Source organism: Ambystoma mexicanum, chromosome 2p (genome assembly GCF_040938575.1).
Source record: "Ambystoma mexicanum isolate Mex_15411 chromosome 2p, UKY_AmexF1_1, whole genome shotgun sequence".
In the NCBI taxonomy this organism is placed as follows: domain Eukaryota; kingdom Metazoa; phylum Chordata; class Amphibia; order Caudata; family Ambystomatidae; genus Ambystoma; species Ambystoma mexicanum.
This window is the reverse complement of record NC_090923.1, coordinates 61,860,487-61,885,627: the sequence shown is the minus strand read 5'-3', so window position 1 is coordinate 61,885,627 and position 25,141 is coordinate 61,860,487. Positions and strand designations below refer to the sequence as shown.

Sequence of the window (25,141 nt, the reverse complement as noted above, 5' to 3'; positions counted from 1 at the left end):
CGTCCCTTGGAATCTTTTCCAGCTACCGTGAAACATGCCGTAACGTAGATTTACTTTCCATCACCCACTGTATATATAAAACCTCTCCATTATTTTACTTATTGTTCCCTTGTTAGGCGCCTATATAGCAGGTAAATACAATTTCAAAGCACCCGCATGGCAAAGGGAGGGAACACTGAGTGAACCACAAGAGCAAACATAACAAATAAGAAAAACAGTGGGGGGTGAGAGGGGAGGACAAACCTACTGTGCCTTGTAAATATTCAAAACATGCAAGTACAGCAAGGAAGAGGGAAGGGGAAGTGCTAAAGTGTGCATGCTCGTGGGTGAGCCACAGATAAGTACATTATAGAAGTGCACGCTGCGGAGAGTGCTAGACGACCTGGGGCCGCGATGGGTGCGAGCCACCAAGGCAGAGGGCATGCAAGGGCACGTGCTGAGGGTAGACAGGAGCGGGACGATTGGGTGTGGGTGGGTGAGAGGCCACAAGGATGCATGAGGGCCCAGGACACCAATCACAGCAGCTGTGAAAATTAGCAGAGGAGAGAAGAAGGGAAGGAGGAGGTAAAGAGGAAGGTCTTGAGGAGCTTCCTGAATTTAAGGAAGACCTGCTCAAGGCGCAGTGAGAGGAGGAGGAGGCTGTTCCATAGGAGGGCACCAGCAGAGGAGAGTGGTCGACCACCTACTCTCTGTTTAGCGATCCACTTTAAACACCGAGAGTTGGTGCCAGAGGAACGTAGAGGTCTAGAAGGAGAGTATTTAGTGAGATAAAGTTGAAGATAGTGTGGTCCTCGGGCCAAGACAGTGTGAGAAACCTAAGGGTATTCTCCCAAGCAGACCCCAAGAATCCCTTATTCAGGTAGCCAGGGAAGGGCTTGCACTCTCAAATCCCAACCCTGAGGGAGGGCAAGCGAGGAGGATCTCCTGGGTAGGGGAAATTGGGGTTACGCTCGGTGGAATACCCCAGTGATATGCAGTATTGCACCGGGCAAGGGGACGAGGCGGACAAAGTCTCTGAGGCCCAACATACCATGGCCGCCCTGAACCAAACTTACCTATCTACATGAACCACACACTAACATTCACTAGGGATGCCCCTCCGATCTGAATCTACTTAGGCCTGTGACCCAAACCATGTACCACGGTAGCATCTGTGGGCCTGTTATTGATTGGACTTGATTTATGTACCTTCCGACTTGATCTATGATCTATTGCACCGATAAGACCCAAACAGGGCCTTGCTGCACACTATGCGTGAGGCACGGATTTGAATCGACAGTATATAATAGAGTATGTATGCTTTCAAGCCTTACTTAGTTAGCCACTGGCTCCTACTAGCTGCTAGCCTCTTCTACGCCTTAGTGATAAACTACCTTCAGCCACAACTGACACACTCTAACCTAAACATGACCTCATCTACGCCTGTTGAGATTAAACCGACCAGATTTCTCCCGCCGTTGAAATATAGATTACCTGACTCATATGTCAAACCTACCTTATTTCTTCTGCACATGAAACTTAGCTCCAGCAGCCATATTATAAACCAAACCAGGCCAACCAACCTTATAGACACTCCCACCCCTACCCAATGGATCAAGCTATTTGCATCTAAACTAACAGCGAATCAGCCTTGTCGCTGTGACCTCAGAAATGAAAGATTAGGTTCCAGATTTATTAGACATGCCTTGGCATCAGGTTCACCGCAGGAGAAACTATATATACCACCTCGCCTTAAGATGTCACTATCCAAGACTAGATTGCCATCACAACCATCTCAACTAACACCTAATGCACGACAGACCATAAAGCCTATCAAGATCTCAGATAAAGACTCTACAACCTAATCCCAGTCCACCAGCCACCTTATTAAAGGCGCGTTCATAAATGCCATATCCATTATCGCGCATGCTACAGACATAGCTGATATTATCAACAAGGGAGACCTAGATTTCCTAGCTATCTCCGAGACCTGGCTCCATGCTGCAGCAGGACCATCCCTTCTTCTGGCTATTCCTGACGCCTATACCATTGTAAGAGCGGATCAAGAAAACATAAAAGGAGGCAGGGTCGCCTTTATCGCTAAGTCTAGCCTAGCGCTTAGAGTAACGACCACCCCCACAGTCAAGTCATGTGAACTCCTCTCAGTTTAAATTAACTACCTCCAAATCTAGTACCCTAGCTATCCACCTAATATACAAACCTCCTGGCCCCATTGGGTAGGTCGAGGACGACCTCATCACCATACTTTCGGACAATACCAAAACCACATCACAAATATTAGTGTTAGACGATTTTAATTTAGGATTCCAAGACCCTAATGACCACTCAGCGAGGTAAATGCTAACTGAACTAGAATTTACACAAAGAATTGTCGAACGTACCCATGAGAAAGGGCGAATTCTAGACTGAGTTGCTGACTTCAACTACGAAACTTCAATCACAGCCACCAAACCCCAGACTTGAACTGACCATTTTCTAATTTCCTTCTCTACCCGTGCCAATCGACCAGCCAACATACCCAACAAAATTGACCCACCCCTCCTCACCAGAAATAAACGGAATATTACTACTGACATGTTGATGCCCATCTTGCTCCCGACCTTAAACTCCTCTAAATCGCAAGACCCAGCAGAACTAGTCGATCTTTTCTACAAAACCATGACCCAAGCTCTTGACTCTATTGCCCATCTTAAACTAAGAAATAGTAAAACAAAAGCACACCTTAACATGTGGTTCACCCTTCAGCTGAAAGCCCCAAGGCTAGGAAAAAGGAAAATGGAAGCTAATTGGAAAAACCTTCCATCAAAAGAAAACAAAGCCAAAATGAAGGAAATATCCTCAAAATACGAAGCCGAGATTATTCAAACTAAACAAGAAACTTATAATGAAAGGATTCATAAGGCCAGCTCCAATACAAAGGAACTATTTGTAATTGTAAGGAATCACCTATTCTCTTCTCCCTGATGACTCGTGCCCAAAAAATAAAGAATGGTGCACGGACATCCAAAATGCTCTCTCTAATAAAATTGTCACCCTCCAAAAGAAATAGCAGCAAAAAGGCTTAATCTCTCTCACTCAGAGACCTCCCAGGGACCTAAAAAAAAGCCCGGCCTTCAACTTACTCCAAGAATTAAAATTTGCCCAAGTTACCACTATAGAAGTTGAAAAGATCATAGCATCCCTTAAACCATCAAGATGTCAAGGTGACTCGTGTCCAGCTCATATAATTAAAGAAGCCGCCATAGACCTTGCCCCTTTCATAACCAAATTATAAACGCATCATTTAGGACTTGCCAAGTACCTACTAACCATAAAGATGCTTGGGTTCTGCTGCTACTTAAGAAAGCTACATTAGACTCAACCATCCCAACTAATTACAGGCCTATAACCACCGTCCCCTTTCTACTTAAAATAATTGATAAAGCGGCATACATCCAGTTCCAGTAATATCTAGATACTAATAATCTTAGGACTTAGACAATCAGGCTTTAGGTCACGGTACAGAAACTGCTCAGATCGATTTGAAAATGCATATCGATCAATTTAAGGACAGTAGACAATGTGCTCTACTTCTCCTACTAGACCTTTCAGCTGCTTTTGATTTGGTGGACCACGATATCCTTTGTGAACACCTCTCATTAGTGGCTAACTTGTCGCAAGAGGCTGCAGACTGGATAAAATCCTTTCTAAGTAATAGATCGATGAGAGGCTTTGCCCCTTCTGCTGTGGCAGACCCAGCCCCTATCACATGCAGAGTGCCACAAGGTTTGTGCGTCTCTCCTACCATGTATAATGTACTTACAAAGCCACTTTTTGATAAATTGGATCATCTGGGTGTCATCTATACGAACTAGGCAGATGACACCCAGATACTTATTCCCCTCTTGGGCAACTACCACACACACCGTGCCTTACTAAACAAAGTCTATCTCATCATCCAGGCATGGATGGTAGTCCACAGCCTCTGCCTGAATGATGAGAAGACTGAGTTTGGATCCTAGGTGCCCCTACCAACCTGAATAAACTTGACCCCCAATACTCTTCATTCAATATAGATGGCAATATCATTAAAGTTGCCAAGAGACTAAGGATCTGATTCGTGGATTATTTCTGCCGAAAAAAATGGGATTTGTGCGCCATTCTGCCTGCAAATCCCTGTTTAACAAATGGGGATTTGCTGGCAGAATGGCACAACAATCCTGTGCAACAACAATCCACAACAAGACCTATTGAGTGTATTAGGTAATCCGGAGGTTACCCAAGGGTGATTTAAGGAGCTTGTCAGTCTCGTCAAAGGGTGGATGAAGGAGGGTTTGCTAAGCCTTAATCAGGCTAAAACTGAATTTCTGCTGCACGTAACCCATTAATCTAGAGGAAAACTGAAGAAACCTACTCAATATTCATCACCTAGAATACACACCTCAGATCATGTTAATTACGTGGGTGTCAATTCTGACTCATCTGTATCAATGCCCTTAGAATTAAATGCTATCATTAGCTCCTCTCGTTACTTCCTAATACTTCTGTGTCGGATTCAAATTTTTCTAACAGAAACAAGCTATTTATGCATCGCCCAGGTGATTATTTGGGCTTAACTTGAGTATTGCCCCATACTATTTCTGTAGTCTAGGCAATGTATACCGCAGCATCTCCACGTGCTCCAAAACATGGGCGTGAGGTCCTCGCCAAGCATCACTCTCAAACCTATTTTTCTCCTATGCTTCCAAGGCTGTTTTGGTTGCCAGTAAAGAATCAGATAATGTTTAAAGGATTAACTGTGGTGCATAAAGCCTTGTATGGCCTTGCACAGTCCTGTTTGCAGGAGCTGCTGAAATGGCACAAGTCAAATGTGAGCCTTTGTTTAAAAAAAATAAAAAAGATTAATACTGGCTCCCCACTTAGGCATTTGACCGCAGTGAGCTGCTACATTGTAGTTTAAGTAGAAAATCATTGGAATCCACATTCCTTGGATGATCGGTAACCTGACCAACTCCTTACATTTAAGATATGTCTCATAATTGCTCTCGTTAAATTCTCTTACATAATAGTTTGCATTGTTTTGTTTTGGTATGCCCAGTGGTACTCTTCCGGGATGTATTTGTGCTTTATAAATGACAATCATTCATTAACAGGTATTGACATTGGCTGGATGGAGTGGACTGGGACCTGCAGTGAGATGGTGAGAATAGCTAGTACTGACAATTACCCTAAGCAAGGGGTAAGAAGTACTTGCTGCTAGGAGACGGCAAATAATTTAACATGGTGCTATACCTCCAGGATTGATATTGCAAGAAAGCAAGCAGGATATTATATGCCTAGGCCAGAGATTGCCAAGAAGTGAGTCATGTCCTATATCCATGGGAACAGGACTGTTAGTGATCTCTAGTTAGGGAATCCTTGGGAAGACCAGTACTTGCTGCATAAATAGGACCTCAAGACACTTCGAGTGATCTTACCTTACTACTTAGCATAGTGAACATTACAAGTTCTAGTTGAATTCCCCTAGACCCTATTGACACTAATCTCACCAATCCTGAAAAAGCTATTAAAGGTTTTGCACTTTGCATATGTGGCGCACCTAGGTTTAGTCCATCCTCTATCACAGAAACAGTCTGTAAGATGGAGCCAAGGTTAATTTTGGATTGGTGGAGAGGTATTGTGTCTCTGATGTATTGTGGTGTTGAGCCATAGGTAGCTATGCGAGTGAAGTAAGGTACTGAACAGAGGTACAAGCTTGGACGGGGAAATCATGTAGTCATCTTTGCACTGGAGCAATGAGCATTAACTACCTTGTGTTTTTTCAAGTACAGCTTGTTCTTGTGAACTTCACAGAGCAGTTGTTGCCAGAGAGGGTAACCCAAATATTAATAAGTAAAGACCTTGATGGACACCACATGCCTAGTTGGTCAAGGAAAGCTGTGGTCATCTTAGAAAAGGCTGATCTATCTTTCAAAGAAGAATTAACCAATCATTGGAACTTCCTCTGACCCACCCCCCCACATGAAGATGCAGAGTCATGTCTAACTCAATGTTCAAGTATGTCCAAGAGGTCAGAGAGCGAGTCTGAATGGGAAACCCTACATACATGGACTGCGAATGTCGCACAAAAGTGAAATAAATGCAGACTCTGTGTCATGGGCCAGGGACGGAGGTTGTCATAGTATCTCAGTGGACTGAGATGGGTCTCCATGAGACAGGAATATTATCTGTCTAGATGCAGATCTGACCGAATCTAGGGCATTTTTAGGAACTGGGATATGCAGCATAGGGGAGACCCATGTGGCATGCTTGGCTCTGGTATAGACAGAGTGGTCGGTGAAATGAAACAAAAAATAAGAAACTTGCCCTAAAAGCAACCTGAGGGGGCATATGATTCTGTATTGTTGCCGGGTTGAATGTTTGCAGTTCAGCTATTTTTGATGAGTGGTCCAACCACTAGTGGTATCATTATCTGTGAATCTCTAAAAACACATTTTCAATCTTCCAGGCAAGGCGTAATATCGCTACAAAAGCCATGAAGCCAGAGAATGTGTGAGCCACCAGCTCTGCCCTGAGACATTACTGTTGGATGCCCACTGCCATGAACATAACAAAACAAGCACATACCTACACTGCCCATGGTGTATTGTGTTTCATGGAAGGGTGGCGAAACAAAATGTATGTGGCGGCCCGCACAAATTGCACATGTGCCTGGTGTGTGGAAATACCTACTGCATAAACTGAGAACTTAAAGAAAACCATTTTGTTCAGTGCAAGGGACTACAATGAATAGAGACTGGACTTCTGCAAATTAACCAATGGTTTGGTACATTTGGGTGGCAAAAAGACTGGCGGGACAAGTAAAGGATGGAACTGGCGATCCCACACAATGTCTGAGGCATTTTCCATTAGACTTAACAATAGGAATCAAGGATTCTATTAAACTGGTGTCTGAGATAGTCTGAATTTCACTTGCTCTATCATGCCAGTCTTGGCCATGGAGTAGAAAACTCTGATATTATTGTTTAAACTGTCATGAAGTATAACATCCTCCAATGGGACCCTCTAATGCAACACTCAATCATACGCTGCACTTAAAAAAATATAATTTATTAAAAATGTGCTACTAAACAAAATGGCTTTTTAGGTAGGAGTTTCTGGATTGCAACAGATAGCTTCCTTCTTTTATTTGTATTTTCTGACAGAGAACAAGGTGCAGCTAAGACTCTTAACTAAGTGGCGTTCAGGGGGGTAATTTCTTTTTCTTGGACGCGGGGTCACATTTAACTAACAATCTGGTCGTGCTGTATGGAGAAGCCTGCACACGCTTGCTCTGCACCTCTGGCACAGAAGGACAAGGGACGCAAGAGGATCTGTTCTTTCGACGAGGAGATCCCACTGCGCACACATTCCCTTTCAGTACTTGCTGCTTCTTACCTGTACAGCGGGCTTTCTTCAGCACCTGGAAATCCCCCGTGTCCAGACTGGCAAACCTTACCCCCAAGCAACAGGCTTCACGTGGCCCCTGAGAGTATGTCAACTTTGGAGGCTTCTCCATGTTACTTCTTTGGATGAGTTTGGGTGCTGTCAGCATGCGCGGCCTAGGTGGCACCATTATGTCATCTCTGAATACCGCTCTGCCTTGCAGCAAAGCTTTTTCCTCCCTCCGTTGAGGTCCTGCCTTGCCAATAGGCTTCAGTTGATCTGCGGCCTCCGCTGAGGTCTTTGCCTGAGACTCCAATTTTGCTTTATTCTCTTTGCCTGGGGCGGCTGTCTTGACCCTTTGTATGGGTCGATGATCCTTCCCGGCCAATGCAGACCTGCCATAGACATGTTGGGCGGAGCCCTTGAAGCTTTGTTGCAGCCCATTCGCAGGAGCTGGGAATGCGGCAGCAGAGTCCTTGTAGCTGTACCGTTGGGTGCTGATGTTCTGCGTGGCAATGCTGTGGCCACCGGCATTCCTTTGGCATAAAGCCCGTGGCTTTCTGACAGTGGATCCCTCCACCATCAGGTGTATACCCACGTACTGGGGCACATCCACTGCAGGCTGCGAAGAAAAAGTAAAACACAATGTAATCTGTGACTCTTCCATGCCAAACACAAGTAAGCATCTGTTACTGTATATAATACATCACAGTGAGATTTACCTGTTTAAAGATACCCCCTACATTTATTTAATATGAGCAACAAGGCACAGGGTAATTAAGTCATTTTCTTAGGATATCTAAATCTGGTCAACAGAGAAAGATAGGGTTGAAAGTGTAGCCAGAGATCTGACTGCGTCAACAACATAATCATTTGACAAGGATGGCTTCAAGATGTACCACTGCAGCACACGCAAATGTGAAGCTAAACCCAAGGGTTAGACCTTGGAATGTTTCAATATGCATTTGTTGTATTTGCTTAATTCCAACCTATACTTGGAAACTGCATATTGGAGGTGTTTACAGCATGGTGATAAAAATACAGCGCACAGTGTGATTCACAAGCACTTCTGAACAGGATGACTATATTGGCAGCTTATGGGGATGTGGTTTGCATAATGTGACAGGTGCCCATGTCCCCATCAATATTCCCTTTCAGTCTCAAGCAATGCCCCCCACCTCTGTCCCTTTACTCAGAATTTCCAGCCTGGAAGTGCCATAAGCAATAACCACACCGGTCCTGCCCTGGAAGTGACTACCCTAAAGACGAGGTGGGCTATTGAACCCATTGTCAGGCAGTGGGGGTCACGCCATAGCCCAACTCATGCTAACCCAAGACGTCAGGGCACAGAAAGTGCCACGAACAGAAAGCTTTACACAAAACTGTTAGCTCACTGATAATATCGACTGGGTGTCAAGTGGAGAAACCCCCAATCCTTTGTATGAGGGGCCTAAGCGACCGGCCGCTACCAAATATCCCTCCCAGAGGGTGGATGGAGTATGATTCTCTGAGCTCGCCCTCCCTCAGAGACACAGCATTACCTTTATTCCAAAGGATTCATCGGTACCCAAGTAGATGATCCCGGACTACATGTTCCAGCATGCCTTAGAGGAATCAATCTCTAAAAGTAATATTTCTCAAAGTTAATGTTAAATCACCAAATGATGCCCAGAATATAGGGAGTGGGTGTCATGAAGTGAAATATGATCAAAGCACTTTAGTAAACTTGGAAAACGAAGATAACGAAGAAGGCGCGAACATTGGTAGTTCGCAGAAAGCCTAATGTATACATAAACGATTCCAGAAGGAATCTAAACAAACACTGTACCTTCGGTGAAATGCTCTACTGAAACAGCATGCTCCGTTCGCATCAGAAGAGCTGATCGCCGTGTAACAGTACAGTGTTGCTTAGACACCCAATGGTAGACCCAAAGCAGTGCCCACCTCACTTTAAAGGATCTGTGCTGATCATAAACCATTTAGTTACCAATTAAGACCTGATCAACTGAAAGCAATAATAAGCCAACATTCCAAATGACAAGGAGGGAACAATTCAATCAGAACCCCTAAATAAAGCCATACTATGGGAGAACAATCCCAGGGAATCAGTCACATGCCTGGTCCTATAAAAGTTGGACTAAGTCAGTAAAGGGCGGAGACTGATTCTGCTAGAAGAGCTGAGGAAGTATTGAAGAAAGGCCCCATGAAAGGTCTAAAGTGGATACTAGTGGGAAGGCCTAAAGAATCACGAGAGGGGGGGGTGAGCTTGCTGAGATACTACAGAAGGCATAACCATGAGTAACCTCAGGAATGGACTGCGTCGGAAAGCATTTGGTATATGGTGTTTTTCTTGAATAGGGGTAGATTTTAAAAGGATAGGTTTATGAACACTTTTGGTTGGATGGATTTGAAGAAGTCTTTTGCTGTAGTTTAGGGATAGACTGGTGGCTAAAGGACCCATAAAGTTTAGGTCTGAACTTTCTGTTGACCATCTTTTTGAACTTTGTTTGTTAGAATAGAACATCCCTGGAGCGGCAGAGACTTATAAGAATAGGTGGTGTGCAAGTCAGTGTGTCTGGTGTTACTGGCGAGTTGGTCTGCTGCAGTTAATGTTCCTTAAAGGCTGTTTCCAGTTTGCTACATTCATTGTGTCAGCGTTTGAAGTCTGACTTCTATTTCAACTGTGAGGCGGACCCTGGAAAAGAAGGAGTAACCTACTTAAACACAACACCAGCGCAGCGCGGCGCAGTGTGCAAGTCAGTGTGTCTGGTGTCCCGCGCTCGCTACTCGTTTCGTCCAAACACCCAGCCAAACTTCTAAAGTAAGTGGCGTGCAAATCTGTGGACTTAAACGTTTATTTTTGGTTTTCTTTGGGAAAGTGACTGTGGGCTACCACCTTTGAGCTTTCTGAATTCAGGACAATAATATTGTCTCTGTGGGGTTGGAACTGTGAGAGCCTATTGTTGACTGCAGTTTGTTTTCCGTCTTCGGTGGTGTACGAAAGCAGTTTCATACTATTTCAGTAAGGAGAGTGGTACTGTGTTCTGTACCTTGAAATGGGTGGATGGGAGAGTGACTGCGGGCTATGGCTTTTGAGCTCCCGCCGGCATCTGTTTCTCGCCTTCAGTGGTGTAAGAACACTGTTTTATATTGCTCGAGTAAGGAGAGCGGTACCGCTTGTTGTACCTCGAACTGGGTGGACAGGGGAGGTGCTGGGTGACCCAGCTTTCGCGCTCCCTCCGGCATTCTGGTTTCCATTAATACCAGAGGCCTCCTGTTGTGAACCCACCCGTGTGGAACCATATACGAGTTTAGTTGGAGGACTGATGGGGTTGCGACATCGAGCTACGGCCTTTGAGTTCCCCGCTTTTTAGATAGTCCTGGGTTTCGCAAGGCGCTTTCTAAATAAGGTACTTAACCGTAAGTGCCACTACGGATGGAAAGTTAATTTTCTTAACAAATTTGTCATACTAATTACTTGTGGTCTAATATAGACTGTGTATTTGCACTCTGCCCAATTATTGAATTCTGACAAGTTTAGAGCATAGTTTTGTTTTAAACTATATTTGCCTTGCATAGGGTACTTTGTATTTTAATACTCATGGTCTGACATAGTGAGTGATTTTACATTTTTGTCCTCCGCTTGTTAACAATTTATTGATGTATTTTTTAATGACATGATTTTTTAATGACATCACAATTGTGACTGTATTTGGATAAGTTTGGGCCATATTATTGTTCTAAACTATACCTATTTGCACATTGCACTTTCGTATTCCAATATTTATTAGTGGATGTACCTGTACCTTTTAGGAAAACACTCTAAATTACTTTTTGATATTTTTGACAATTTGGATCCTTTTTTAAATATTTATTTGAAACAAGTGAGGATAAACGGTCTGAATTGAATTCCTTCTAACACCCCTGTAACCCTAGGCTATTCAGTTTCCTATAGAAACTAAATTTGTATTGCTGATTTCTAATTGATTAAGAAGGAAATACTACCTATAAGAGCACCTTACATACGAGATGTTGCCCAGGTTTCCTCTGCTTTTTTTAGGTTTGGACTCCTATTGGTCCCCAGCCCCTGCATTCCTCTTACTTGTCTGCATATCAGATTTTCTGGCTGCTTTGAGGTGAACCTAGCCTGAGTTAAAATGCCCCGAAAAGGCCTTAGGATCCAATCAACTACTGAAGATGCAAGTTTCTGTAATAAAAAAATGAATAATATCTTGGCGTTGGATCAAAACCTTATTGGAAGGGTTAAGGATTAGATTCCTTGGTTAGCCAAAAATTAAAAGTTTCCGTTGCTAGAGGGGTACTCTGAAGAAAAAGTAGTTCCCAACCTCTTTGGTAAGATCTTATCTCAACTTTAGGGAGAGGGGACTGCTGTAGCCCAAATTCATAACCAGGATAACCTGGGTATCTTTGTAGACCCAGACTCTAAGCCTTGTCTGACAGCAGGGAGTTTAAGTGTAAATGGGAGTATTTTTAAGGAGGACAGAGTAATTTCTATTGAGGATCAGGAGGATAGGCCGGTGGCAGTTTTGGTCCATAATTTGGGGGAAGAGGTGCCTACTCAAATAGAGGTCTCTTGGATTAAAGGGGTTATTGAGTTATTTGATCCCCCTGGTCGGAGTGAGGACTTTGACTCATTATCTGCCCAGGCTGATACGTGCCCCAGGGAAGTAGATATACATGTTTGTGATCCCTATGAATGGAATGTGAAACCCGTTTTTTTGCCGGGCAAGATTTGTCTAACAGAAGCGGAAGCCACCCGTAATTTAAATTATGGGGATAATGGCAACGAGGTATTACCGAGGTATTACAGAAGTCTACTTTGCCAAAGAAACTGAAACAGCAAACTCTTAGAAATGGTCCGCTCTTAGATTTAGGACAAGGCTGTTTCCCACCTTGGGGAAAATGCCTTTAAAACACAAATAGCATGTAACTTGGGGAAGAAGACAAAACAAAAGCAGACTAAGAATTTATTTGGTGCTCCAATAGCTGGCACCAAAATTTAAAAATGATTTCTGGAGAAAATCTGCTACTAGTATCGAAATAAAATCTATTGCCCCGGTTAAAGTGACTGCCAGAGTGGATCATTCATTGATGGCTAAAGTGGTAAGGATGCTGGAAGTGAATGAAACAGTGGATAATGAAATCAATGACCTGAGCATTATTCAGTTTGCCGATTTGGTAGAGGTGGACAATATAACTCAATTGGAGAGTAGATCTAATAATGTGGTACAGAAGACATGTGATGCCTCCCATTTAGGATCCCCCTCTGAGCTTACTAAATTTATGAATATACACAAAAACAAAACTGGCTCAGAGAGAGAGGACTCCTGCCGTTAGCGCCGAAAGAATTGGTAGATGACCCCTCAATTCACCACACGTTGAGAGAGGCGGATGATAGAATCCGACTTACTCAAGCTACGGTTTCAGCTCTAAATATGGTTTTCAGTTTGTTCGTAAACTTATACGACAATATATAGGCTGAGGTCAGATCTCATACAGAAGTATTGGCAGAAATGTATAATAGGTTGGCAGGTTTAGAGAGATCGGATGGGTTGGCCCGGCAGCAAGGACAGGATGGTGGCGCAACCATTATCCATAATACCACTCCTGAGCAAATGGATTCAGGTCTAATTAATCTGAGCAAGTTAAGGGGGAAGATATCTGGTGCTTGGGTGGAGCAACCGGTGATCCCGAGGAGAACGAACGGAGGGAAGTTCTGGTTAAGGACAAAACTAACGTGAGGCCTATAACTCAGGCAGTCCCTTCCGGACCAATTCCAGTTATCTCTCTTATTGGTCTAACTAAGTATGAGCACTCTGAATCCCTGATTGGCAACCCCCAAAAAGCCAGTATTGTAATGTTATTGATCTAACCAAAGATACCACCCCCATTAAGGGTAAGATATGTACAACGAAAAGAAAGGATTCTCAGGTTGGGAAATCGAAATGAAAAAAAAACACAGAAACGAAACCTCCTGACACACAAATATTTGCGTAATCTTACTGTCCCTCAGACCATGCGGTAAATAGGTGAAGGAGGTAAGGGTATTAAGGAAAATGTGCTGCAAGTACAAGAAATAAGCGTAGGGGCCTAAAGGAGAGCCCCAAAGGTAACTGGGTATGCTTCAGCCAATGAGCAAGTATTGGATGTTGGCCTGGCTGTCCAAACGGTGAATATCGGTGTATTTAAAGGTTACAGTCCCTTAAAAGTTGATACAGGTATCCAGACTGACCCTCTGGCTCAACCTAGTATGTCTGTCAAGGTGTCTAGGAGGGTAGAAGAACCACTGAGTGCAGATGAAATGGTTGTGGACGGAGCAACTAATGAGCCTGTTACGGGATCCAGTCCATCTGAGAAGGAAAGAAGGCCAATAAATATTGATATTAACAGTTGTAAACCAGCCGATTTGGCCGTCTTGGTGGCGGGGATGACAGATCCTATAAAAGACCCTGCATCTGAAATAAAGGGCCTGACACTGATTAATATAATGTTAACGAGGTATCTCTTTGAAAATCTTCAATTCAACATAAGTCACCCGGCGGCTGTGGTTCCGAAAGAGATAATCCCCCTCCCTAGGTATCCCCGAATGCAGCCAAAAGTTCTTGGTGATATGTATGTCCCCAATTACATTGAGAAACTGGGGCCTCAAGACGGTCTAACTGATTCTTTCAGTTGTGAAGACAGAAGACCGTTAGGCCTGAGGAATATAGCTGTTAATAGCATTCTTAGGGGTGCCGAGGGAATCAAAGCTCAAGATCAAATTGTGTTTGATGTAAAAGATACCCCCATGGAGTGTTTAGAGATATATTACAAAACCCTAGTTTATTTTATTTTATTTATTTAAATTTATATAGCGCGCAAGCAGCCCAAGGGCATTGAGGCGCTGTTACTTGTGAGAGCTTAGTTACAGAGGTAGAGGAATGGTAGCAGTCATTGGTACATTATAAATGTTACAGACATAATACAATACTTACAGCTTATGCAATTGGTCATTACATTCCAGCTTATGCAGTGGGTCATATGTATAGTATTCATACTGATGCGAGGGACCTTATGTGAAGAGGATGGTTTTCATAGCTTTACGGAAGGCGATGAGGGAAGCCTCACCTCGGATAGTGGGAGGTAGGGCATTCCAGTGTGTGGGTGCAAGATATGGGAAGCTGGAACCACCCGCTCTGGCTCTTTTTACTAGTGGCACTTAGAGCATGTTGGTATAGGTTGAACTGGTTGGCCTTGTGGAGGAGACAGGGTGGATCCTTTCCGAGAGGTAAACGGGAGCAGTGAGGTGAATGCACTTGTGGGTCAGTGTAAGAGCTTTGAAGACGATTCTTTCCTTAATTGGGAGCCAGTGGGCTAGTTTTCTAGCCTCCGAGATGTGTTCTCTTTTAGCAATGCCTTGGGCTGCACGGAGAGCACTATTCTGTATGACTTGTAGCCTTTCCAGATTTTTGTTGGAGGTTCCTAGAAAGAGTACATTGCAGTAGTCTAGCCTGGAGCCAGTGATGGCTCTGGCTATGTTTGTTCAGTTCTCTTTGGAGAGAAAGGGCCTGACTGCGTTGATTAGTTTAGCGTGATATGCAGCTGAGGAGGCTATTGCATTGACTTGTCTGTCCATGGATAGGTTGGAATCCAAATAGACTCCAAGGGTTTTGACTGAGTCTGAGACAGGTATTTTGACGGTGTCGATGGTGAAGTGACTGAATTGGGAGTCTAGATTTCTTAGTGTGTCGGTGGAACCTATCAGGAGGAGTTTGGTCTTATGGGAATTGAGGCATAGTCCATTGTCTGCCATCCAGGCTTGGATGGTGTTGTAGAGGTTGTTAAGGTTCAAGGAGTCAGTGTCGTAGTTGCCAGTGAGGGTAAGGAGGATCTGGGTATCGTCAGCGTAGTTAGTGTACGAGATACCCATAGCGTCGAGGATGAGGAAGAGGGGCCGTGTGAAGATGTTGTACAGGGTGGGAGAGAGGCAGGAGCCTTGCGGCACACCACAGAGTATGAAGGAGGGTGAGGCGGAGGCTAGGTCAGAGAATACTTGCATGGTTCTGTCTTGTAGGAAGGAAGTGATCCATGCAGTGGCGTCAGGGGAGAACTTGGCAGTGGAGGAGAGGTGGTGGCATAGGACGTCGTGATCTACAAGATCGAAAGCCACGGATAAGTCAAGAAGTAGGAGAAGTGTTGGTTTGCCCATGTCTCTGGCATCGTCCATCTGGTTTTTCAGGTCAAGTAAGGCGGTTTCAGTCCCGTGTCTGGGGCGGAAGCCAGATTGACGGAGTGGTGAAGATATACAATCCAAAACACTACAAATAAGGAGTCTACGGGGGCAACATATCCCACTGTGTGTCTATCGAGGGAATATTCTGAATGTTTTTTTCAGAAATACCCAAGCTGGCCCTTCTATCTACTTGTGATTTGGACAGAATACAATTTCTGGATAGAGATCGGTGGGACATGAGTAACATACTCTTCCATGCTCGGGTGGTAGTGAATCAAGTTATGGGAGAAGTAGAAGTAGCACTGCGTGAGCTGGGGATTGAAATAAAAGTTAAGGCTGAGCAGAAGCCCATTGGAGGGTATAAGGGTTTTAATTTCAATAAGAATCTAAAAGCGGTCTTTCGCCCAGAGAGAAATACCATGGGGAATGGGAGGCAGCCCTCAAGGGATATTATAAAGAGATTCAAGATTGGACAAAAATTACCTCAGCCCTATGGAATTGAGGATGCGATGGGGAAAGTAGCCACAAGAGACCTTCTAGTGTAGCTAGTTAATTTGAAGTTTATATCAAGGAACACTAAAGGTAATTCACATTGTTTACTAACCCTGAAACTGTCTCGATGCTGAATGAAAATAATTGTATTTTCTTGCCAGAGATAAGGCACCTATCGAAAACTCATCTCTCGATGGCTTTGAGGTATTTTCTCAATTGGCCAAATAGAGTAAGGGAGGCAGACCTTCTGCCGGCCTAATTATTGCAATCAAGAGTGCCCTGGGTTTATTGGCCTCGGCTGTCCCCAATCTTCCGCTTGTGATATTGGCAGTTAAAGCTTCTTCTTTAGAGGGTTTGGTAAATATCCTTTTGATTAATATCTATCGGCATATTGGGATAGCCGAACTGGGTGAATTCCGGGACGTAATAATGTCCTTAGTCCAGGATTGTCACAGTTGCGTCCTGAACAGGAGAATGATTGTGGCAGGTGACCTCAATTCAGATTGCGCCATCTCGTATGACGAGTGTGTATTTGACCTGGGTGAGGAAGTGCCATATGGGACTGAGAGTGGCCCGAAATCCCAATGTGGCAAACTGTGGAACCTCTCCCTTGAATCTGTGGGTTTGGTATGTTTAAATGGAGAATTGGAGGCAGTAATTCTACCCCTCCCACTTGGAATAGAGGAGCAAGTTCCTCAATAATAGACTACATATTTGTTTTTTGTTTTTTTTATACTGAATTTTATTGGGTTTAAACAACAATCACAATCAACGAAAACAAAAACAAGGTCAAAACATACGCATTCAAAGAACGAATCAGTAAGCGAAAGCATGGTAAGAGTCAGTTGGTTTCCACTTGCCGCCCATTCCATCTACAATTTAATCTTGTACCTCAGGGCATCATGAAATTACTGGGATTCCCGCTCTTCCCATTTTATAAACTCTATGCTCTAACATTGCCAGTGTGTCCATATCGTCTGCCCATTGATCCATTGTTGGGGACTCTGGGGCACCCCATTTTTGTGCAATGTTCCGCTTCATCGGTCCTGCGGCCGTGGATAGGAGCAGTCCCTCCCATTTGTTAGCAGTGTTCTCGTCGGGAGTACCCAACAACAACACTTTCGGATCTAGTGTTATATTGCGGCCTAGCACCGTGGATATTTCATTGCAGCATTCCGCCCAGAAAGTCTGGATTCGCAGACACTCCCAGAGGATGTGTATGAATGTTCCAACCTCTCCCCCACATCGGAGGCAGTTCGAGTTTGGGGCTCGCCTCCAGCTGTGTATCATAGTTCTTGGGTAGTATATTCTGTGTAGGATTTTTTGTTGGACCAGGCGGAGTCTGGAAGAGATAGCGATCTCCCTGGGGAGAATTAGGATCTGGATCCAGTCTTCCGGGTCTATGGCTCCCACATCATCCTCCCATTTGGATTTAAGACGAGGGAGTTCCGGAGTGGAAAAGGAGGACATGGCATTATATAATATAGAAGTGAATTTAGTAGGGATATATGTTGGAAGTATATTGCGCTCTATGGGTGTGTACTCGGGAATAGCGGGGTCCAACTGGATGTGTGTCCGTAGGGCGTGAATCAGTTGAGTGTAGTGATATTGTTCGGTTGTTGGGAGCCGGAATTTCTGCCGCAGTGCTTCAAAGGAGGCGATTTCCCCATCTACCAGGACATCCCCAATCTTTGTGATTCCGGCCTCCTCCCATTTGGGCCATGGACTGAGTTTCCCCAATTCAGCCAGGTTACTATTGTGCCACAGGGATTGTACAGTGGTGATCTTGTCTTTCCATCCCACAAAGATGTGTGCCCGTCTCCAGACCCTTGAGACATGTGCTGCCATTGTTTGAGGTGAGATTCTGTGGAGGGGCTGGTAGAGCAGATGCAATGGGTTTGTGTCGTGGATGGCAGCAATTTCGGCCCTTATATGTGGCAGTTCCCGGTCCCCGTGTAGTAGGTCGTTGACCACCGTCAGCTGGGAAGCCCAATAGTAAGCTCGGAGACAGGGCATGCCAATACCCCCCTCCCAAACCGATCTCTGGAGTGTAGCCAGTGCAATACGGGGCTGTCCCCCTCCCCATATGAGTTCTCTAAGGAAGCAGTCAAGGCGGTCAAATTCGGCATCTTGAATCTCCAGTGGAGCGTTCTGTAGTACATAGAGAAATCTGGGTAGGGTAATCATCTTAAAGAGGGTGGCTCTACCAATTAGTGTCAGGGGGAGAAGTCTCCAGTGGCGGACATCGTCTTTAAAACGGTCCATGATTGGCTGGAGGTTATGGTTGCGTAGCGTGTCAGGTCCTCCGATATCCAAATCCCAAGATACCGGAAGCCGCTTGGTTCCACTTTATATGGGCATTCCTGGGGGATGGCCTCTGTACAGCCCTTTACCAGGAAAAGGATAGATTTGTCCCAGTTAATTCTCAGGCCACTGAATTCACCGTATCGGATGAGAATTTGCATTACTATGGGGCAGGTTCGTATAGGGTCACCCAAGTATACCAAGAGATCGTCCGCATACAAAGACGCCCTGTCTTTGTGTCCCTCCGGCCATCTGAATCCCAACCAGTCCTCGCTCTGGCGAAGCCACAAGGCGAGTGTCTCTATCGCAAGGACGAAGAGAAGGGGGGACAAGGGGCATCCCTGCCGTGTGCCCTTTCCCAGCGGGAAGGGCTCGGAGGGCCACCCATTTACCTTCACCTCTGCTTGTGGATCTGTGTAAAGGAGTTGTACCCATCCCAGGAAGTTGTCTCTGAATCCCATTCTTCGCATAGTTTCCCAGAGGCTGTCCCAACGAACCGAGTCGAACGCCTTCTCAAAGTCTATGGCTAGTAGTGCAAGCGGTTTGTCTATGATAGGGGCCCTTTCCAATAGAAGGTGGAGGCGCCGCAAGTTCATACGCGTTGATTTATGTGGCATAAACCCGCATTGGTCCTGGTGGACCAGAGAGGCAATTACCGCCTGCAGCCGTTTGGCTAGCACTTTTGGCAAGGATTTTAGTTTCGCTGTTGAGTAATGAAATAGGCCTGTAAGAGGCACATTGCTCGGGTGGTTTACCCGGTTCGGGAATAACGACGATCGTGGCTTTGTGCAGATCTGGCGGGAGAGCGCCCTGATCACGGGCCCCGAGTAACATTTTATGAAGGTATGGTGCCAGTTTCTCCCCACCCAATTTCTTCCAGGTCTCGACCGGGAACCCTTTGGGGCCCGGTGTTTTCCCTGACAGCAATTGGGCTGTAGCCTCAGCAATCTCCGCTTCGGTGAGAGCAGAGTCCAGTTGTGCCCTCTGTTGTTCTGATAGGTATGGTAGAGTGATGTTGTCTAGTAGGGAGGGATCCAGAGGGGATACCGGGGCGCCGTACAGAGTAGCATAGAAGTCAGCGAAGGCTTGTGCTATGTCCCTGTCTGAATGGCATTTCCCATTCTGCAGGGTTATAATCTCTCTACGTGATGTTGACCCTCGTCTCTTTTCTCGAGCCAGGCCAACATTTTCCCAGTTTTGTCCCCGTGTTCATAGACCCTTGCCCTAGACTCTCGGTGGGCTTGTCTGGCGTTGTCTAGCTCGATGTTTCGAAGACGTTCTCTAGCGCCCTTAAAGGATCTGAGAATCTCCGGGCTTGGGTCAAGAACATATTTGGCCTCCCAATCGCCCATATAAGTTTCTGCCTCCAGCAACTTCCAAAGTCGTTCCCTCCTCTTATTTGCTACCCAGGAGATCGCTTCCTCCCTCAGTACCGTTTTGTATGCTTCCCATATCGTGACTGGGTCATCTACCGTAGTGGTATTAGTTTCAAAATATTCATTAGTTACTTCTCTAAGGTGTCAGGCTGAGATCCTGGTGTCTGCGGAAGCTGCTGAGCCCCCGACAATCCACCCAAAATGTGGCACTCTGAGCTGATACTATAAACTGCTCAGTTTACCTCACTTCCAGGGGAAAGGGAGAAGGGACAAATTAACAAACACCAGGCTGGAAGCTATTAACTAGCTGGTTCTTCACCTGTAGTAAAAACATAAACATATATACACCTTGTTATTCATTGAGTACTATACTAACCTTAATTCTCAATATCCTTTACCAAAAAAAGTAAAAACCATACCTGGAACTTCTCTACAGAATGCCCAGAGAAGTGATAAGCTGATTAGACTTCCTTACTAGTTGACTTGAATCTCAATGATCACTCAGCCTTCTCAGTAGGTCCATGAATGCGAAATTAACTTTGCAGATATCTTCTAAAAACTCAAGAAGCTTGAACAAAGTCTTAAGTTCATTAAAAGTAAATGGAAGTTCTAGTGTTTCTGGAAAGTTCTTATATTTCTTATTAACTGCCTTTGAAATTTGCGACAAAAAATTTCACGTTGAAATATCTTGCACACGCATAAAATCCAAACTGAGTGTAGAACATACACGCGCTGAAAACCAAACCGCGGAAAAATGCACACGCGCTTATTCAAGGAGCGAGTAAAAAGCACACGCGATAATGTCCATTCCGCGGGAAAAAATACACACGCGCTTTATCCATGTAGCGAATAAACGCACACGCGCTGAAGTCTAAACCGCGGGAAAAATCCACACACCCTTATCCAAGGAGCGAGTAAAAAGCACACGCGATAATGTCCATTCCGCGGGAAAAATACACACGCGCTTTATCCAAGTAACGAATAAACGCACACGCGCTGAAGTCTAAACCGCAGGAAAATCCACACGCGCTTATCCAAGGAGCGAGTAAACGCACACGCGCTGAAAACCAACCGCGGGTAGAAAAACACACGCGCTAAAGCATCACGTGACACAAAAGAGCTTGCGCTAGATTCTCAAGCGAAGACTTTCACGCGCAGGCTTCTGTTAACGGAAAAACCACGCGCTTGATAGAAAAATCGTAGCGTAAAAAAGAAAAACAAACGATAGCACTACCGTTCTATTAAATGTCTTCATATGAGCTTGAAAATCAATTTAACTCTTCAACAAGAACATTAGATAAAGAGTTTTGAGTTTTAAAAGAACTTATCTTGTGAAGAGTCTTGGAAACTTATTTTCTTAGGCAACTTGAAATCTTCTTACTCCTGTCCTGTGCCAAAACGAACTCCATAAAGATTCCTGCTTACTTTCCAAAGAAGCCGCTCGACTGCTTGAAACTTGAAACCACTGAACAAGTTAAGCAGGAGCAGCTTAGTACAGGACCTCTCAGCTGGGCAAAGACGATGAAAGGCAGTTTAGAATGTTCACTGTCTTCCCTATAAACAATCACCAGCCAATTAGAATTTAGACTGAGGACCTCCATCTTGGCTTGGGGCATTCTCCATAGACTGCAATGAATGTTAAGGGCAAAATTGGCTGTTTTAAAATTAAACTCCATAAAAACTTCCCAAAACCTTTCTATACTAAATCTCCCCAGACCCAATGTAATTGAGAATATGCCACTGTAACCTGACAGTACCCCCTTCTAACGCCCAGTCCCTGGCCACTTTTCAATGGAAATTTCTTATGGAATCTTTCAACCAAACGAGGAGCATGCACATCACTTGCTTTCTCCCAAGTGCGTTCTTCAGGACCAAAACCCTCCCAATCAATGAGATACTGTAGCTTTCCTCTCACTCTTCTAGAGTCCAGAATTTTCTTAACTAAAAATTCTTCTGAATCATCTTCCTCAATTACAACTGCTGAAGGAGTAGGTGTCAATCTAGTTCCTTTAACCACTGGTTTCAACAAGCTAACATGAAAAGTTGGGTGAGTTTTCATATGTCTTGGTAATCTAAGGCGAACAGCCACTGGATTTATCACCTTTTCGACAACAAACGGTCCTACAAAACGAGGGCAAAACTTATTTCTTCCTTTAATTCTCAAAAACTTGGTTGATAACCACACCAAATCTCCCTCACTATATTGGGGACTAGTCTTTCTTTTAAGGTCAGCAAATCTTTTATATTTTTGTTTACTCTCCACCAACACCCTTTTTGCCTTTTCCAAATTTCTTTTCATGACTTCTAGTCTCTTTTCCACTTCCGGGTTTCCAGAATCATTATTAATCTCAATACTAAGAAAACGAGGATGAAAACCTTGTCCCAAATAAAACGGAGACATAGAGGTGGCATCCTTACTACAGTTGTTATATGCGAATTCTGCCAGCCACAACATATCTACCCACTCTTCCCCTGTCTGTAGATAACACCTCAAATATTTCTCCAACTCCTGATTTATCCTTTCCACTTGCCCATTGGTTTCGGGATGGTAACCTGATGATAGACATACCTCAACTCCCAATCTCTTACAAAAGGCTCTCCAAAACTTAGAAATAAACTGAGACCCTCTGTCTGAGATGACCTGACTGGGAATTCCATGCAGTTTTACTACTTCTTGCAAGAAACTGTGAGCTAAACTATCGGCGGTAACCTCTCCCTCCATTGGAATGAAATGTGCTTCTTTAGTGAGTAAATCAACTACCACCAATACTGATGTACACCCCTTATCTTGTGGCAGATCCGTGATCAAATCTAAAGACACTGAGTACCAAGGCCGCGGTGGAACAGGCAACGGTTCCAATAACCCAGAAGGCTTTCCGACGAGGTTCTTAGATCTAGCACAAACTTCACAGGTCTTAACAAAATTAAGAATATCTTGTTGAATTTTATCCCACCAAAAATGTCTTCTGACCAACTCTAGAGTTTTCCGATATCCTGGATGTCCTGCCAGAACTGATTTGTGACACTCCTTCAATATCTTTTCTCTAAGTTCAATAGATGGTAAATAGAGTCTGTCGTCTAGATAAGGCAAACCATCTTTAATCTTACGAGCCAGATCCAAACGAACCCAATGTTCAAGTTGTGTCTCAGAGATGGATTCTCGTACTTTCTTGAAGATTTCGTTTTCCTTCTCAATTCCAGCAAGAACAAAACGTTCTGGAGCGATCAATGGAAGTGACTCACAGACCGACTTAACTTCACTTTCTGGAAATTGCCGTGACAGAGCATCTGCTTTTTTATTTTGATTTCCTGGCTTAAAAGTAACTATAAAATCATAATCTGCAAAAAATAAAGACCACCTTAGTTGTCGAGGTGTCAGAGTTCTTGCTGTCTTCAAAAAAAGTCAATTTCGGTGGTCAGTTAATACTGTCACAGTATGACGTGCTCCTTTTAAAAAATGTCGCCATTCTTCAAATGCTGCTTTGATCGCAAGAAGCTCTCGATCTGAAATGGTGTAATTTTCTTCCGCGTGTGAGAACCTCTTAGAAAAGTAGGCCACTGGATGCAATTGTCCAGTAACATTATGCCTCTGCGACAACACTGCTCCCATTGCCACATTGGAAGCATCAGACTCTACAAAAAATGGCTTAGAAGTATGAGGATGAATCAAGATAGGAGTAGTTATGAATTTCTCCTTCAATATTTGAAAAGCCTCATTAGCCTTAACGTCCCAAACAAATGGAACTCCTTTCTTCAAAAGTCGAGTAATTGGAGCTACTAAACTGGAGAAGCCTTCAATGAATCTTCGGTAAAAATTGGCAAATCCTAAACAACTCTGGATCTCCTTCACCTTCGTTGGAGTAGGCCAATCACGAACCGCTTCCACCTTTTTCGGATTCATTTCCAGACCACAAGGAGTGATCACAAAACCTAAAAATTCTACCGAATTCGTATGGAACTGACTCTTCTCCAATTTAGCGTAAAGATTATTCTCTCTCAATTTTCTCAAGACCTCTCGAAAGTTAATTTTGTGTTTCTCCAAATTTTGGGAAAAAATCAAAATATCGTCAATATAAACGATAACAAAAATATCAAGAAATTCCCGGAGAACCTCATCGATAAAAAATTGAAAAGCCGCTGGGGCATTGCAGAGACCGAATGGCATCACTTGGTACTCGTACAGACCAAATCTGGTCTTAAATGCCGTCTTCCACTCATCCCCCTCTTGAACTCGTACAAGATGATAAGCTCCACGTAAATCCAATTTAGAAAAAATGGTGGCACCTTGGATTTGATTTAACATCTCAGAGATGAGAGGGAGAGGAAACCGATTTTTTACTGTAATTCTATTTACCGCCCTGTAATCTATACAAGTTCTGAGAGAACCGTCAGATTTTGGCACAAAGAGCAATGGTGATGCAGCCGGCGATTGAGAGTGCCGAATAAATCCCTTAGCCAAATTTTCCTTTAAGTATTCTTTCAAATAGTCATTCTCTTTTTCTGTCAGGGCATAAACCCTACTGCTAGGTAAAATAGCTCCAGGCTCCAAATCTATCCTGCAGACAAAAGGTCTATGAGGAGGCAACTCTCCAGCTTCCTTTTCATCAAATACATCCCAAAAATCCTGATAACAAATAGGAAGTTCACCCACTACTGCTCCAACATCAAAACCTATTGCCCCTCTTTCTGCAAGTGAAAACAAAACTGAATTCACAAATCTTTCTTCCTCTTCATGACATTTTCCTAAAAAACAATGTTCCTTACAAAAAGTTGAGTCTAGGGATACAATTCTTGCACTCCCATCAATTCTAGGATTATGAAGAGTAAGCCAGGGCATACCCAAGATTATTTTCAAGATTGGGGCGTCAATTAATTCAAAAGAGATAGTTTCCTTATGACCTCCAGTCAACTCCATCTCAAGTACCTCTGTATTATGAGTGATTGGACCTGAAGAAAGAGATGTACCATCAACTGCCCTTACCTGCTCCACTTCCTTCTTAGCCACTAAAGGAACACCTAGAACCTTTGCCAATCCTCTGTCCATAAAATTTCCTGTCGCCCCTGAATCAATAATAATTGGCCCAGAACCTAGGATTTTCTTTTCAAACATTAAGGATACGTTCACAGTTATGTGAGGGACAGCTGTCTGTATCGTGTTAGCCACTTGTTGTACTCTGCCTGAAGAATTGAAGATCTTCTTGGAGGTAAAAGGACAGTTTTCAAGGAAATGACCACTCCTACCGCAGTATAGACACAAATTATTCTCCCTTCTTCTTGTCTTCTCTTCCTTTGACAACAGACCTCTCACCCGACTCTGCAGCTCATTTACCTT

At 44.0% G+C, this 25,141-nt stretch overlaps 1 protein-coding gene across 1 annotated transcript in view; it reads right to left on the bottom strand.

The window, feature by feature from the left end:
- The window catches only part of LOC138567708 (tubulin tyrosine ligase 3-like), a 673,617-nt gene that overhangs the window by 34,138 nt on the left and 614,338 nt on the right, over nucleotides 1–25,141 (bottom strand). The window contains exon 19 of the mRNA XM_069646178.1: nucleotides 7,417–8,026. Within this exon, the coding sequence (XP_069502279.1) occupies nucleotides 7,417–8,026 (610 nt within the window). The remainder of the gene's footprint in view (nucleotides 1–7,416; nucleotides 8,027–25,141) is intronic.